Raw genomic sequence first — 17,810 nt, forward strand, 5'->3', positions numbered from 1 at the left:
CAGTCATACCTAGGAAGTTGAACAGAATCCCTTCCGGAAATCTGTTCGACCTCCAAAATGTTCAGAAACCAAAGTGCGGCTTCTGACTGGCTGCAAGAACCTCCTGCAGCCAGTCGGAAACCCCGTCAGACGTTCGGGTTCCAAAGAACGTTTGCAAACTGGAACACTCACTTCCGGGTTTGTGGTGTTCAGGAGCCAAAACATTCGACTTGCAAGGCATTCGGGATCCAAGGTACTACATAAATGAAAAGCAAAGTGTTATGTTCAAACCTGAAACTGTAGCTAGTCTGATCTATGGTTTAGGGGAAACAAACTGGGATGATAAACCACACTGTTGGAAGTTGCATGTAAGTTCCTTCATGTTTCTTTTAACTGTGGATTGTTAACATTCTTTTTTATATGCATAACTACATAACAGGTTAGAAAATATCAACACTGTTGTGACATTTTCCTGTTGATGTTTTAGTTGTTGACAAAGAAAAAAGTAGCTACTTAGCTATGCTAACTTATAAATTTGCACTCCCCCCACCCCCCCGCTTCCCCGGTACCAGGTGCCGCTCTGTATCGATTCTTCAAATTTCGCAGTGATAGAGGCTGGGTTGAAGTGTTGCCAAGGAAAATGCATAGTGAATAGCATCAGTCTGAAGGAAGGCGAAGAAGACTTCCTGGCAAAAGCGAGAAAGATAAAGAGATATGGTGCAGCTGTGGTGGTTATGGCTTTTGATGAAGTGGGTCAGGTCAGTACCACTTGAACATACCTTACTGGCTTTGAGGAAGGTCCCATAATATTTTTGTTATATCCACAACCTGGAGTAGTAAAGGAGCTGGGGGGGGGGGGAGGGCAGCATACACATCACACATTTACTGCACACTGAAAGAGCACGTCTTTCCCCCCCAAAAATATTTGAACTGTCATTTACTCCTCACCGAGCTGCAATTCTTAAACTGCAGTTCCCAGGAAAGTGGGGGAAGTGATGAGCTTTAAATATATAGTATGTATGCTATCTGGGAACCAAACCAGCAGGAAATGAGGAACTAACAGAATATGATACACCCCTGAGTAACAGAATTGATATAGCGGTGTTGAAATTATCATTCACTCAGATAATAAGCTCATTGGTGCCTTGATGTAACTCACAGAAAATAAGAGATTCACTGGTCAGACCTTGCAGACAGGAAACTTACCTTTCCTTCTCACTCCTCCCCCCCTTCCCCCTTTTCAGGCCACTGAATCTGATGAAAAAATTGCAATCTGCACCAGAGCCTACAACCTCCTAGTGAACAAAGTGGGCTTTAATCCGAACGATATCATTTTTGATCCCAACATTCTTACCATAGGTACTGGAATGGAGGAACACAATCTGTATGCAATTAACTTTATCAATGCAACTAAAACCATAAAAGTGAGTCTGGGGAATTCTTTAATGGAGAGTGGGGTGGGGTTTGATTATTATTATTATTTAAAGTATTGTGGTGGAGGGAGAAGGGGATCACACCAGAAAATAAGCAATGGCCTGTGTGGAATGATGCAGCTCTCTTTGTACTGTACTAGCTCCTCAGCCCTGCTTCGGATAGCAAAGATATTATAAATTATATATCAGTCTAAAAATATCCCAGACAATTATCTGTAGTGTAAATATACTTATAGTAATTAAATGGGGCAATTTTAGCAAAATGTTGGCAGATTAGCCAAAAGGTCTTTGACAAGCTACGTGAAAGCTGCCTCATTTAATTAGCACAGGCTCCATTATTGCAGTGCATTCTGTCTCTAGTCTGATTGTACTCTGAACAGGATCTCCTTAAAATACTTTATTATAAATGCGTGTGTGCGTATGTTACCTGTAAATAAAGGGCAAAAATATAGTAATTACCTATTACCATCTTTATTGGTGTGGATTTATAACGCACCTTGTTTCTAAAGCCGGGGGGGGGGGGGGTAAAAGCAAGGATAAGAATTCCTTTATTTATCTCTGCACCACCCCTGTGAGGTAGGCCAATATTATGATTTGATAGATCTTGATATAGGACAAAGGAGTATGATCTCCCAAAAAGGCAACCACTGTTACTATTATTTATTTGATTTATCTCACCCTTCCTTCTGAAGGAGCTCAGTTTGCCAAGCTTGTGCTTCACAAGCAACAATGGCTGGGTAGAAATTCTTTGCAATATAAACGCACACAGTAACTTAACTTGTGAGGAGTCAATGTTCATATAAATAGCTCTGTTTGCATGTGCTAGTAAGCTAATTGCAGCTCCTCTGCAGGCACATGTGCAGTGATTTCCATCTGTGTATGATAGCATGTTGGGATCTCTGTCCCTCTGTCTCTGCAGCCTGTGAATTAATCATCTTAGGAATTTTGTAGTGAAGGAGCCTTGAGATGGGACTCTTAACTCATATTTCCGCTGTCTAGTTACAGCCTTCTATCTACTGGATTAATATGTCTCATAGTCATGCAGATACATCTGGCTCTAATATGGCCATTTAAAGTCAGAGGTGAAATTCCTTAGTTTAATGAATGTAAGGTTAACTTAAGGGAAATAAATGAGCAAGTTATCTACGGTAATCTGTAGACTGACCAGCTCCTGTTTTCAAGGATTTTCACACCTTATCCATGAGGAATAGCAATTAGAATGTTAAAAGAATCCAAGTGGGACAATGCACAGCCTTGAATGTGGGATAGGCTATGTTTTGAGAGAAACCTGGCCTGGAGTGATAGCTGTTTTTCACCTGCTGTTTCTATGGTGCCCAGACACTGCTGTGTGCCTGGGTAGCTTACTGTCCTTTAGACCACAAAGATGTGCTTCATGAATTCACTGATGGCCCTTAGGCCTCTGATATGAAAATAGGTTTTTATCATGATCTTGCTGCTTATCCTATTGTTGTCAGGAAACTCTGCCTGGAGCCAAAATAAGTGGAGGCCTTTCCAATCTGTCTTTTTCCTTTCGGGGAATGGAAGCTATTCGAGAAGCAATGCATGGAGTTTTTCTGTACCATGCCATTAAGGTAATGTGAGCATTTTGACAAAACAGTTTCTGATCAGAATGCATATTTTGTAGTGTTCATTATCTTCCCTCTCCTATTCCTGTATCGTCAGTATGGATTGGACATGGGGATTGTGAATGCGGGAAACTTGCCTGTTTATGATGATATCCACAAGGAGCTGTTGCAGTTGTGTGAAGATTTGATTTGGAATAAGGATCCAGAGGCCACAGAGAAACTTCTGCGTTACGCCCAGGTAATTTTTATATTTTGCCAGCTTTCTTTTTTAAAAATGCAAGCCGTGGCATTCAAACATTGAACCTTGGGGATTAAAAAAAAATGCTTTATGTATTTGTCTTCCTTGGTGAGTGGTGCAATTTTTCTGCCAAGATGCAAAATCACATAGGGAGGTGGGGGTGGGGGGAATATTCTGAGTGCACATGATAATGTTATATGTCAAAGATAAGCAGGTATGAGCCTGGAGGGAAAGTTGTCTGGCAGCCCTGTGGAATTTTTTCCAAAGGAAGAGCGAGATATAAGCATAGCAAGAAATACCTAGAGAAAACCATATTTGATAGTTATGCAGTCTCTGTGTTCTGCGTGCACTGTTGTTATATTAAAGCACACTGTTTTAATATGCAAGTGTATACATGCTTAAGAATCTCAATGTCTAGCCCATAGTGACAATACCATTTCAGAAGGCTGTGTGTATGTTGACGTGCTCAATTATGATTTGAATATTATCCTAAGTACTGTAATACTATGGCTTTTTCTTCTAACTTTCTAAACTAGTATCTGTTTCCTTGATAGTATAGCTTACCCACACGGGCAGGGAGGTTTTGAGCATTCAGTCATGCAATTTCCCCACATCATTCTCAAGTGGTATAGACTCAGGAAGACTATACCATAGGATTCTTCTGAACGTGTGTTTTGATGTAAATATTTTGTAGCTTGTTAAATGAGCATTCCCCCCCCCCCCAGGCAAGAATAATTATGCTTAGAAGCTCTCAAAGGAGGGAATAAAATTACTGTTCCTTTGGTAAACCCTAGCCTATTTAATGAGAAAACAGCTCAGACTTCTTCCAAGCTGCTTTTTCTCCTGTTAGAGATGTGCCTGGAGTTTTGGACACTGTAAAGACCCTAATTTCTGCCGGCTATAAGGGGAACAGTTTCAGTTCCCCTCAGTCCAGCCTAAGAGGGCTGATAGAGATTTCTAATATATATGTTAATGGGCTCTGGACTGGCAATGACTGGCCCAGGAATGAGGCTTTGGGAGTTGCGGTGAAAAGCTCAATGGAGATGTTGACCCAGTGTGTGGCAGCTGTGAAAACGGTAACGTCCATGTTAGGGATAAATAGCAAACTTATTGAAAATAAAACGGCTGTTACCATAATGCCATTACAGTATACAAATCTATGTTGGGACCTCACTTGGCATACTGTGTACGTTCTCAAAATGGATATTACAGAACTTGAAAGGCTCACAACAGGCAACCGGGATGATTAAGGGGGTTGGAGCAACTCCCGCATGGGCCCATCTGGCCACAACAGGTTGTACCCCTCTCTTGTACCCTGCCTCCCCCCTTCGCCCCGTTTGAAGTACTTGCTGCCACCAAACAGCCTCCCAAAGTTCCCTGGGTTCTCTCTGAAGGTGCCTTAGGCAATGTGAGGTTGAAGGGGATATTAAACTGATGAAGTACAGATTTTGATTCATTAGTGATCCATTACGTGACAGAACATAAACTATAGCCAACAGGAACTGTACCAAAGCCAAATTAATTTGTTAGGTTATTGAAATAAAACTGTTAGGTTGGCCAGGGATAAAGTTAATTTAAATTAAGTTCCCAGAAATAAAAACCCAAAATTTCAATCCTTGAGGCATCTCTTTTTCTGTTGATGAGCCACTTATGGTTCACTGCCTTGCCTCTTCAGAAGGAAATACCTTTAAATGGTTAGTGTAAAGCAATCTTTAGCCTTGTCTGTTTACATGGGTTCAAAAACATCTACATTAAAATATCCTGAGCACAAGTTAGCTATTGGAAGGCAGGGATCCAGGTTTCCCAGTGTCTGGCTGGTGTGTGTGTGTGCGGGGGGGGGGGGGATCATCTGTTCAGGTGTCAGGTATAGGAGAGCCACATAAGGCAGCTGAATAATTCGCCTGCTGATCCCAACCCTCCACACACATTCAGTACAAGGTCTGAAAGGGTCTGTATGCTAGGAGTGGGAAGCCTTTTACCTCCCTGAGGGTCACATTTCCTTGAGAGGAAATAATCAGAAACAACATGCTCAAAGTGGGCGGTGCTCAAACACAAAGTGGGCACAGCCAGAACATGCAACTCTTTCTCACAAACAAATATCACATTTCCTCTCCCTCTCTCACTCACGCGCATCACATTTTCAGACATGCACACCTCTTTCTCTCTCTCACACACAGACACTCACTCACTCACTCACTCATTTAAGCGAATTGACCATGCAAGAGGGTTCCTACATAGCCAGATTTGCAGCATTTTCTCTTTGTGTGTTGGGAAAGGGGAGTCTTTTTTCAGCACGCACAGAGAAAAGGCTTTATTCAGGATCAAAATAGGCACAGCATGACAGCAGAGGCCTAGCAAGCTGGATGGAGAGGGCTGGTAGGCCAGATCTGGCCCATAGGCTGGAGGATCCTCCTTGCTGCTGTACGCAGCTTGGTTCTGAGCATGTGATCAGGAATACTTGTATTCCGAGCCTTCTCAGTCATGCAGATGGAGACTTGCATATATAGTTTGTATGCACTTCAGCCCTTATCCTGAATGCATGCAGGGGCAGAGCCAATGAACGGAATAGAGTGAACTATTATGAGTCTTAGGGACGTGGAGTGTGTATGAACTAAACAGTGCTTAGCTTGTTTTTTTAGTTGCTATTTAGCTAATGTTAATATTGTTTTATGGATTGTAAATGATGCATTGTTTAGTTAATAATATAATATGACTTTTGCTGTAATTGTGATGTTTAGCTTATTGTTTTAGTTGCTGCTTTGTTAATAGTGTGTTATAGATTGTAATTGTTTTACTGATGATTTGTTAATTATTTTACAGTGGTGCCCCGCAAGACGAATGCCTCGCAAGACGAAAAACCCGCAAGACGAAAGGGTTTTCCATTTGTGAGTTGCTTTGCAAGACAAATTTCCCTATGGGCTTGCTTCGCAAGAAGAAAGCCCATAGGGAAATCTCCGGGGACCTCTTTTAAATACTGGCGGTGGGGAGCAAAGCCTTCCCCCCCCTCCGGCCTTCAGAAGAGGTCCAGGAAGGCTGGCGGGGGCCGAAAGGCTTTGCTCCCCACCGCCAGCATTTTAAAAGCGGTCCGGGATAGCAGGGAAGCGCTTCCCGCTATCCCGGACGGCTTTTGCTCCCCCCCGCCTGCCTTCCCGGGGGCTTTAAAATCGCCCCGGGACAGCGGAGAAGTCCTCCGCTGTCCCGGGGCGATTTTAAAATGCTGGTGGGCGGCAGCGCTGCCGCCCACCAGCATTTTAAGATTGCCCCAGACAGCGGAGAAGTCCTCTGCTGTCCCGGGGTTTTTTAAAATGCTGGGGGTGGGAAGAAAAGCCCTTGTCCCCCCCCCCAGCCTTCAGAAGAGGTCGGGGGACGGACTGTCCCCGGACCTGGTCTGAAGGCGGTTTCCATAGGAACGCATTGATTGATTTTCAATGCATTCCTATGGGAAACCGTGCTTCGCAAGACGAAAAAACTTGCGGAACGAATTAATTTCGTCTTGCGAGGCACCACTGTATATGTTTTCAGCTGTACTTCTGATGTTCTATTAGGTTCTAGAATGTTGTTGTTATTTTGTTTGTAAGCCGCTTTGAGATTCATTTGAATGAGAACACAATCAGTCATTTTATTTGTATGTCGCCTTTCCATAGCTCAAGCCATGCTCAAGGTGGCTTACAGCATGAAAAGAATTAGGTAACTGCAAACAGTAACAAAAGTAGTCAGCCCAAGAATCTTGTTTGGCAGCCTCAGCTTTTGTTAGTTGGAGTCAGTCACCCTCCTGGGCTAGTTGTAAAAAGATCTGCAAGGGAGGGAGCAGGTTTTCTAGGACACACAGCTAGGATGGCCTGCTAATCATCAGGGATGATATGAGTTGTAATTTAACAATGTATGAAAGACTGTGCATTCACCACCTACTTAAGTCCTTACCCAATCAGCCTTCCATCTACAGAAGGTATCTGAAATGCTGGGGGGGGGGGGACGACTTTTAGTCTGTATCTTTTCCTTGGGCCAGAAGTCTCCACTTGAAGCTGTATGATTCGAAATGGCAAATGCTTTCAAGTTTTTCTTTTTTAAAGAAGTCATTTATTATTATTATTATTAACAACAAAAATCTAATTTCCCAACTTTATTTTAAATTACCTTAAATATCAATCCAGACTCATGCTCAAGGAGGAAAGAAAGTGGTGCAGACGGATGAATGGAGAAATGGCAGTGTGGAGGAAAGACTGGAGTATGCCCTTGTCAAGGTGATTTTTTATGTGTTTTTCCATATCAAAGCCAATGTCTGTTCTCTTCAAACAGACTCTACTTAAATTATAATTTTGTATACTTCCTTATTACGAAGCACTTTGAACCTCTAAAGAGTAGAATTCCTTGATTGAAGAATGATTTGAGGAGAAGGTTGTTGGAAGGTGTCAGTGTAATATTCTTAGCTTGTCCAACTTAAATCCTCCCGGGATTTCTTTGTGATGGAAGGAGGAATACAGATAGAATTCAGGTAGAAACGTGTTTGGCAGGACTTATCTTAATGACTGGAAATGAGTGAGTTTTAGCCACTTCTTACAGACATAGGGTTGTACCAAGTTATACTATGATAGATCCATTGAAATTAAAGGACCTGAGTTAGTCATGTCCCTTAATTTCAGTGGGTCCATTCTGTGCAGAACTAATGTTAGATGCAACCCATGTACTTCACAACATTACAAAATTGCACAAGCCAGCTTTCCAAGACACACAACCTTGTAATTCACAGGTAATGAAATTTGGAAAATCTGCTCACCTGAGATAACCTTGCAACAACTCCTTACAATCATGGTGATTGTAAATGTATTGATTACTGACTCCTACCATGGATAGTTTTGCAGATTATGTTATTCTAAGGCTGTATCAGCCGCAAGTCAACTCTTGCTATATAACATATAAAATGAAAAGCTGATATTAAAACATAAATCCATATATGAGAAAAATCACCAAAGGTGTAACAGATCTGTCTGTCTTTCTTTTTTAAAAAAGTCGTTTATTATTATAATAACAAAAATCTAATTTCCCAACTTTATTTTTAATTATCTTAAATATCAATCCAGACTTATGCTCAAGGAGGAGAGAAAGCGGTACAGATTTTAAACTGAGGTTGAAAGCAACCGACTAAGCTCATTTTGGCTTAACTGGTTTTTTCCCCACTTGGCCTTACTGAGCGTACCTTTGGCTACAAGTGTGAAGAGGGATGTGGTATCAACAGAAGAACTGAAGAACCATCTGTCACTCTTTAAAACTTCCTTCAGAAGCCTTGCTTGAAGTGGCCCCTCCCTTTTGAATTGAGGCAATTAAGAACAGGGCCACCTTGCTCCTGGAATACCTATGAGTGGCCTTCTCATTTCCTGTTTTGTCAGACTCACTCCTGAAAAAGTTTCTGCTGCTTTCAACTTGATTTGATGTTGCTTGTATAATGTTTGGTTTCTGTTGCTGATTTGTTTTACTCGTTGATGACTTTCTTTGACTTTGTATTTGTTCGCTGCCATGTGACGCTCTGTAACACTCCCTCATAGAGATGGGCTGTGTTTGTGTCTGCTGGTGAAGACCCAGTCCTTCCCCCTGCAGACTTCCAGCAAAAGCAGCTGTAGATAAAGAGGAGGGAGACTTTCCTCTCTCTGCTTTTCCTCTGTCCTTTCCTCGTTTTTCGGAGACTCTGCAGCTCCCCACTCTGGTTAGTGTAATATGATTATGCTTATTTTAGCAGTGCATGAGCACACTAATACTAAGTCTCTCTCTCCCCGCCCCCAGGGTATTGAGAAATATGTGATTGAAGACACAGAAGAAGCTAGATTAAACAAAGAAAAGTATCCCAGACCTCTGAATATAATTGAGGGGCCTCTGATGAACGGCATGAAAACAGTTGGTGATCTTTTTGGAGCTGGCAAGATGTTTCTACCACAGGTAAAGAAGAATGATGAGAATTTTCTATTAACCATTAATATCTACGAAAATGAATGATTTATAGATAATTTAATTACCAGACCAATAGCCTGTTCCACCTAGGGTGTGCCCCAGACAGTGGCTTCATCTAAAATGTACCAGTAGAACACAGAAGTTGTTTTATACCAGATCAGACTACATCATCATCATTAGTATTAGTATTGTATTGCATTATATTGTATTCAGTGCTTTTTTTCTTTAAAAAACGTTTAGGGAAAGTCACATTTTCGTACTCATATTGAAATACAGTGGTACCTCGGGTTACATATGCTTCAGGTTACAGACTCCGCTAACCCAGAAATAGTACCTCGGGTTAAGAATCTCCTGCATGCAAAGAGTGTGCTATACCACTGATCAATGGTCCCTCCACCATTCCACAGTTCAAGAAGCTAGGCATACCCTAAACAGTGAAATGGATGCTGTTTTCATCTTCCCTAATAGCTATGGGCATTCCTATATTCAGACTTCCAGGATGAGCAACAATTCCTTCTAGACTAGTAGCTTTCTGGATGTGCTGTTATCCACTACTATATGTTGGCAGGCCAGCCTGCAACATAATTCTTTTAATTTGTCTATTCCTTTTCTTGGTATTCATTCCTAGTATAGAGGTAAAGGGTTGTTTATTTATTTTTGTTAATTTATTTCTAGGTTTATCTACAAGTTCCTCAAAAGCACTTGTGCCTCACAGTAGGGCCAGTTTAGCTGATGTGGGCTCTCCTTACATTTGCAGACAGTTGTCCAATGGCACTCCATTAATCCAGATATTGATTCACATTTCTTGGCCAACACAATGATTGAGCAAGCAGCATGGAGGCATGTTAATATGATCAGTGTAGGAGTTTCTAGGCAGCAAAGAATGGGGAAGATACTAAAGTGTGTTTTTAATTGGAGGTTATTGATAGTCTGGTTTAATTTGCATGATGGATCGAGGTTGTTGTTGTTGTTGTTTTAAAAATGAACTCTTAGCTAAACACATAGCTGTAATTGGTTCTTCCCTTGAATCTGGGCATCCAGGTTATCAAATCTGCTCGTGTTATGAAGAAGGCTGTTGGTCATCTGATTCCCTTCATGGAAAAGGACAGAGAGGAAATGCGTGCATTGTCAGGTTCCACAGAAGAAGAGGCAAGTTTGCACACTACATTGTTTTATTCTCTTTAATGATTTTTTTCCATGGTTGTGTTAGAGCCTTGCAGGTTATAGCAAAGTTTATTGTGAGGCATGTATTCATATAATGCTGGTTGCAGCAATCACTGTAAAACAGACAAGTTGATTTGCTTTTGGAAACAGGTGGTTGGTTGTAACGTATAAAATTTGCCTTTTGACACTTTCCCCAATAAAAACAGATCCCCAGTAAGTAACGGTAGCCAATGCTGCACAGAGATCCATCATGATAAACTCTGCACCTAATTGTCCTGGACATTGGATGCACTTTCACCAAATACCTTGGGGCGTGTGCAGACAGATATAAAAGCATGGCTTTTTGTCTCAGTGGGGTGAGCCCAGCTTCCCTCCATCTTTCCTCTTCAAATGCTACACACACCTCCCATAGCAAAACCTGATCTCCTTGTCCGTTTTGCCTGTTCTCCTATGGTTCTGGTTGGTGTCTGCCTTTTTATGGTGTATGTTGTTCTGAAGAGCTATTTGTATGATTGCACATTCAAACAATTTATAAGAGGCTGATTTATTAAACAAACACACACACACACACACACACACACACACAGCACAGCACAATTGTTTGTTTTTAAGCTGAAAAATTACTGTGGGGAGGGTGTTTTTTGGCAGCACAGGGGCCGAGCCATTTGCACAGCTTCATCTGCCTTGGACTGTCACCATTCCCCCCCCCCCCCAGGTTGATTCCCAAGAGGAGACTGATCACATGACAGCAACATGGTGAAATGCTCTCCAGAATGGAACGCCTCCTGTTTTTACATACAGATCTGTGCCTCCTTGGAAGCATATGTCAAACTGGTGTTTAGTTGCTCCCATATTGGAAATAATCATAGGGCTCGAAAGAACCTGAGGATTGTTGCTATAGCAGGATTTTTCATTCCTAACAAGCGTGAAAATTAAATGACAGCAATTGTTCTTGTAGTTCCAATTGTTGCGAAGGTTGTATTGGATTTAGGAACAAACTGAGACACTTATGCTGTCTTTGACATTTGGGTAAGAAACCAGAATGAGCTAACACCAAAAAGAAAAAGGCTATGGGAAACATTTAAAACAATCAATAGCTAGCTTAGGAGTTCTACTTGGGTGTGTGTCTTTATCTTATAGGCATATTGGTATTTAAATGGGGAAATGTATGTATGTTTACAGAATTTGGCCAATCCTGTGTTATTGCTTGGTTTGTGCTATAGAAAATTCTGGATGCTATTGCTAGCAAACAATAAGAGAGAGAGATTCTGTTAGCCCCTAAATGGTGTGCATTAACAATGAGAAAACGCTGCTGTCCTGCATTAAAATAATATACATATCTGCTGGCATGGCTTCTCTCTGGAGTGCAGTTACCCCCAGAGCAGTAACCGTAGTGCCAGAACATCAGCAAATACAGAGCACTGGTTATTATGTTTTAGAATGAATGGCTGTGCCTGCAGGCTTGTGCCAGGATCGAAAAGGAAAGCTATTTGGTTCTCTGCCCAGTATTAGAATGCTCCAATTCATTTAATGCTTGAAATGGTCTTGTTTTTACGTAGAAGACATCTTTAAATCAAATGCATGTCCTGGTCCACATTGCAGCACTGTCTGTGGTTGGGTGATTCTTCCTCTTCTCCTTCAGTACTTCATTCCTGTTTGTTTGTAGGATTTCCATCACCAATTAGATCTGCAATCATTGCTGGACCGGTCCACTATACTTACTTGTTTTCTTTCAGCTTGATTAAATGAATGTGCCTTTCTGCCCCAGCTGTGCAGGCTTTTGAGTGTTCATGAATACAATGCAGAATAATGCTGGATGGCGCAGTCACTTGGCATACTCTCGAATGTTCAATTCTCCCCAAACCTCTACATTTTAGGAAGACAGAGGAGATTAATCATTGTAGTAAATACAATGTTTATCAGGCATCAAAGATTGTTGCTGTTGTGTTGTTGTTGTTGCTGTTGTTGTTTGTTTATTAAAAATTATAGGTGACGTAAAAGATTTTGAAGACCCAGATTGCACATCATGGCTTCAGATCTGTTTGTTTTGAGCCCAGGTGTGTTTCAGCCATGTATAAAACTTGGGCTAGAGGCATAGATTTGGAAAGCAAAATGGATGCACAACAAAAAGGGTTCAGGCACACCCTGGAATATGGGGCAAATAAGCCACATTGTCAGAAATTCCCAATTCCTACCCCTCTCTGTCGTCCCCCCCCCCACATTGTATTTTAAATATGAGTCCTGTTGAAAGAAAAGTGCTGAGGGGGAAGTAATGTAATGCGGGAGGGGAGGTTCACCTTTCCTCATCCATTCACCCCTGTCTCTTTTAAAACTGGACTCCCCACTCTTTGCCATCTGCATGATTGGGGCAGATGCAGGTTTAAACAGCTGGATGTGCCATCAATTGGTGCAGTCCGAAAAGGGTTTTGCACGAATGGAGTTAGCACAGCCTTGGGGCGGCGGCGGGGGGGGGGGGAATAGGTCTCTTCCAAAGGCCTAATTCAGAAGTAGTCAATGCTGATGTCCTCCAGATGTAGGGACTACTCGCAGAAACTCTAGCCAGCAAGGCCAATGGTTGGGGGCCCTGGGAGTTGTAGCCAACAACATCTGGAGGGCACATCCTTGGCTATCCCTTAAATATTACAGAAGAGAAAGAAGGAACCCTGTAGACAACCCCACAGGAATGCTATAAAGTATTAGCAGCTACTTCTCCTCAATGAACACATTTTCTTTCAGTGCCCAGTGAGGGAGCTCTCCAAATGGGTTGTTTGTTGAAGCCATGCTCATTCTTTCTGTTATGCCTTCCATCCTGTGATTAGTTAAAATATGCGTACAGTAATAGTAACAGTAACAGTAATAGTACAGTAATAGCTGTATCAGACGAAAGGCCTACTTAGTCCAGCATTCTGTTGATGGAGTGGCCATCTAGAATAGATGCCTATGAGAAGCTCATAAGGAAGATGTATATTTGTATACAAAAAACAACTATGCTATGTGATTCATAAATATTTGTTTCTGCCTTTAAAAAAGCTGGTATTAACAGCTGCTTCAATAAACCAGCCATTTATACCATGCAGGTTGCTCAGATGGGAAATATTCATAAATCCTGCAGATTTTGTTTTAACTCTTGCAGGACCCCTACCATGGCACAATTGTTTTAGCTACTGTGAAAGGTGACGTGCATGACATTGGCAAGAACATTGTGGGAGTTGTTCTGGGATGCAATAATTTCAGGTAATTAGACTAGACCTCGTGCCCTTGTGGGTCCCATTCCACACACCCCTTGCTTTGTGTTGTTCTGTTGTCCTAAACAGAACCAGGAGTTGCAGAGGGAATTGGTTCCCCTAGTACCACATCATATCTGTTGTTTCCAAGGGAAGAAGTTGCAGGCCATGGGATCAGGTTCAGATGCAGGCCAGATATACTTGAGCAAATGTGGTAGCAGCTCAGAATGGGGAGGGGGGTTGACGGAATGGTTGGGCAATAAAGTGCTGGGAAAAGGCTGATGTCTGGCTGCTCAGCTGTCTGGAAAGATTAAAAGCCAAATGCTGTTCCCTTTGGCCTTCCTAACAGGATAAGTGATCTTCATAATACCTTATAGCAGAAATGGATTAATTAAGCACATGCACATGATGACTAGCAAAGTACCATTTTCCCTCTCCCTCCAGAGTTATTGATTTGGGAGTCATGACGCCATGTGACAAGATACTCAGAGCTGCTCTTGAGAACAAAGCAGGTATGAGAGTTTCATCACCATTTGTCAATCTTAAAAAACAAAACAAAAAACCCACACATTGAAATTATTATCTTGAATTTGCATCTTGAAAGGTTAATTTTCAGTAATCTTGGGGAAATGCTGAGCAGATAGATCAGTACAATCTCTGGTTTGTTTGAACTTCAATTACTAAGATGCCTTTAGGAGGTTGGAAAAAACAGGCGTGCTGTGACTTTGAGTAACAAATAAAGGGTTGATCCGAATCTATTGGAGTTTGTATGTGTTTTTTCTGGTCTTAAGACCTTTTAATTCAGAGGTGTACTGAATCCTTTTACCTCCTAAAATGTTACACTACAGCTGTGTTTTATGTATTTAAAAGATTTGTATACCCCCGTACAGAAATCAACATTATAAGAAAGTTACATCATGTTACATCAAATTCCTGGAGGAATAGAAGTATATTTGCTTGGCAGCAAAAGCACAACAATGCTGGTGCCAGGCAGATATTCTGGATGTTGTATATTTCATTGATACCCCTTTCACAGATTAATAGAGTGCTGAGAGCAGGATTGGAAACGTGTCTCTCCGTAAGTTGTGGACTACAGTTCCCACAATCCCTGGCTGTTGGCCATGCTGGCTGGGGTCAGTCATGAGGTGGAATGGAGCAATTTTCTCAACTGTTTGGGGAAGCAAAATGGTGTGCCCCAACACTCCCTCTGATGTCATAATGTGGCAATGCAAAAAACAAACCAAGGCAATGAGGAACAGGATGAGGAAGAGGAAGAGGTGGAGTGTGCCACTGTGGAGGATGGGGCAGTGGGGGGCAATGTCACAGTCCTTTCTTCCAGCCCTGCATAAGCCTGTTGGGAGTTGGGCTCTTACAACATCTGGAGGGACAGTGGTTTTCCCACCACTGTCCTAGAACTATGTCTAGGGCAATGAAGTGTTAGTGGAAACATCTAGACAAGGCCATGAGCTCACTGCACAGTTGGCTGGTTGCTTCTTGTTGCTGTTGTCTGAAATGGCTATTGAACCTTGTGGATGAAAGTAGTTCTAACATTTATTTTTTAGATATCATTGGTTTGTCTGGCCTCATCACACCCTCTTTGGATGAGATGATATTTGTTGCCAAGGAGATGGAGAGATTAGAAATCAAGATTCCTTTGCTGATTGGAGGAGCAACTACTTCAAAGTAAGTTGGGTCCTTTTTGGTATGTCCAACAGAGAAGCAAATGTAAATATGCAATACATTGTTCTCCAGAATGTTAGGCATCTAATAGAGGCAGTATTATTCTTAATTTAACCTTTTAAATGTAACTTTTGGATAATTAATATTATTTAAACCAATATTTATTAATTAAAATGCATTCAAGTACTTGCTCTAGCGTGTTTAAAGTGAAGTAAAGAAAAATGTGGTGTTTTTTTTTTTAATAAAAAAGGTAATGTTGAAGCTGATGTTTCAAGAGGATTAAGTAGAGGACATGAGATATACAGTGAATTTTTCTTTTTCCAGAAGTACAGATTTGCTGTGGCAAAATTAAGACTTCAAAAACAGTTAAAAGAAATAAATACCCTATGCATTTAGAAATAATTAAATATAAACATGAAGAACAGAAGATCATTTATTAATGACTGCGCTTGGGTGGACCTCTACCCATGGGGTACTCTACCAGAGGAAAATGAGAGGCTATTTTTAAAAATCTGCTCTGAAGGATCTGGCAGGTGGTGCTGTAGGCAGAAGGGGAATTCAGGCAATAAGCGTTTCCTTTCCCGTCCCACTGGGCTTGGTGGAAACAGCAAATATACCTGTGCGACAAAGTTTCCAAATAGTTTCCTCCAGTTGCGTTGCAGTCCATATAGCAATTTATGAATGTGAAGTTGGGACAACTTATTCTATCCTGAATACCATGCTAGAAATACTTGCTGCCATCCACTCTTGCTGCTGCTGCAGCCACGGAAATTAATTCATGGTTCAAAAATAAATTAAAGTTGGCATTCTCAGGATTTTGCGTGTCAGGATTCTAAATCCTGGCATGAAGGGCTCAATGGACTGTCAAAAAGGAGCTTTATCCAAGCCTAGGGGAATGCATTTAGAAGACTGGGGGAAAAGGTTGCTCTGAAGGGGATATGCTGTCAGAAGAGAGACTTAGATGAACGTGACAGCTGAAGATGTTGGCTGAGAACAGTTAGGCACAAATTTTCCCTCCCACTCCATTGTCGTGCACAGTACAACATTATGTGCTGGAGGGGAAGGTAGAGCTTAGCAACCTCCACCCCCTAAGTAAAATCTGGAGTGTCTGTAGGCACAGCTAAAGAATGATGCCAAAAAAAGAGGAAATGCAGCAGTGTAAAATTGCTTTCATTTGCAGCAGACACTTCTCCCTAAGAAAATAATTCCGAAAGAACCAGTGGTTTTTAAAAATATATATATTCACAAATGAAACTCTGACACTCTTTTAAGAATTGAAGGCCTGCAAGAGGGATAGGGATGCCCTAAGACAACCTCTGCTCCCAATCTTGACATGTTGTGATTGCCGTGTACCCTGTTAGGAATTAGCAAAACAGTACAGATCCTTGAAGATCTTGTAAAAAGTGTGGAGTGTGCCCCTTTACGCATACAGATGGACTATCATTAAAAGGAGAACGGGAGAGTTTTGCGTGATTTATGTTATAGCATTCCCATTGGGGCACAAAAATGCTTGAACATTAGCTTGATGCTGAGTCTATATGTGTTCATACCGTTGCTTTCCTATATGTCTTTTCTGTCGTTTCAGGACACATACAGCTGTAAAAATTGCTCCACGATACAGTGCTCCTGTTGTCCACGTCCTAGATGCCTCCAAGAGTGTGGTGGTTGTAAGTTGTGATTTCTAGTCCCATCTTTAGTACAGGCGGTGAACATTTTCTGCATGTCCAACTGATGCATGACAGCGGATGTGCAGGTCATTTTGGACCCGGAAGGGTAGGGTGATGCAGGCTTATGTGCGCCCCGCATGACACATGAAAGGGGGGGCAGGAATGGAACCCCCGCCCAAAATGCCTGTAATGTATTTTACAAAGGTAAGATTAATTCTAGTGGACCAGATTTAGCTCATTCAGCACAGCATTATATTTCCATCAGTGACCAAATCACTATGCTTCGGGATTTTTCCCCCCAACAGGGCAATTGAATACAGGCCCCTGCCTTCGCTTTCATGAGGCAGACAGTGCTTTGAAGCTTTGTTTGAGCTTGTAACAGTTGGTACTTGCAGTATCCATGAAACTGAACTCTTATTATACATTTGGTCATAACTATTTTAAGAATGTCTCAATTTACACGAGAAAATGTAGGATATTACCAAACAAATCCTGCGTTTGTAAAGACTTCTGTATATCATACCCTGTTTTTCTGTTTGGGGTGCTGTTTTTGAATGCTTAAGGCAGTCAAGGGTTTAATTAAATCTGACTATAACAGCTTGCTTAATGAATAATAGAAATCTCAGAAGTGGCTTGCCTGTGATTTGGAAATATATTTGATATGCTTTGCTAGACTTATGTTTCAGCTACTGCATTTTCAGACTCTTCCCTCTTACAGATGAGACACAAGTCCTCTAAACCGTGTCACTAGGATTTAAAATGGCTTCTGCTGCCTCTGTATAGAGTTAAATGGTTTTCCAGTTCTGTGGAGGGAAATATTGACACTCCTTACTGCTCTGTAAATGAAATCTACAGCCTTCGGTCCTTTTTAAGTGGCAGTAAGAAGGCACCTGGGCCTA

At 41.6% G+C, this 17,810-nt stretch overlaps 1 protein-coding gene across 5 annotated transcripts in view; it reads left to right on the plus strand.

Moving 5' to 3' along the window:
- Positions 1-17,810, plus strand: part of MTR (5-methyltetrahydrofolate-homocysteine methyltransferase) — a 56,355-nt gene that overhangs the window by 26,305 nt on the left and 12,240 nt on the right. For 4 of the 5 annotated variants that reach the window (XM_083732196.1, XM_083732197.1, XM_083732198.1 and 1 more), the window contains 11 exons: positions 552-737; positions 1,224-1,403; positions 2,888-3,004; positions 3,096-3,236; positions 7,388-7,477; positions 9,012-9,164; positions 10,218-10,325; positions 13,474-13,574; positions 14,009-14,076; positions 15,127-15,247; positions 16,830-16,911. In XM_083732196.1, the coding sequence (XP_083588322.1) occupies positions 552-737; positions 1,224-1,403; positions 2,888-3,004; positions 3,096-3,236; positions 7,388-7,477; positions 9,012-9,164; positions 10,218-10,325; positions 13,474-13,574; positions 14,009-14,076; positions 15,127-15,247; positions 16,830-16,911 (1,347 nt within the window). Of the gene's footprint in view, positions 1-551; positions 738-1,223; positions 1,404-2,887; positions 3,005-3,095; positions 3,237-7,387; positions 7,478-9,011; positions 9,165-10,217; positions 10,326-13,473; positions 13,575-13,913; positions 14,077-15,126; positions 15,248-16,829; positions 16,912-17,810 lie in introns of those variants that run through there. The other variant, XM_083732200.1, reaches the window with a different exon arrangement.

The sequence above is a fragment of the Podarcis gaigeae genome, assembly GCF_964106915.1.
Source record: "Podarcis gaigeae genome assembly, chromosome: 3".
In the NCBI taxonomy this organism is placed as follows: Eukaryota; Metazoa; Chordata; class Lepidosauria; order Squamata; family Lacertidae; genus Podarcis; species Podarcis gaigeae.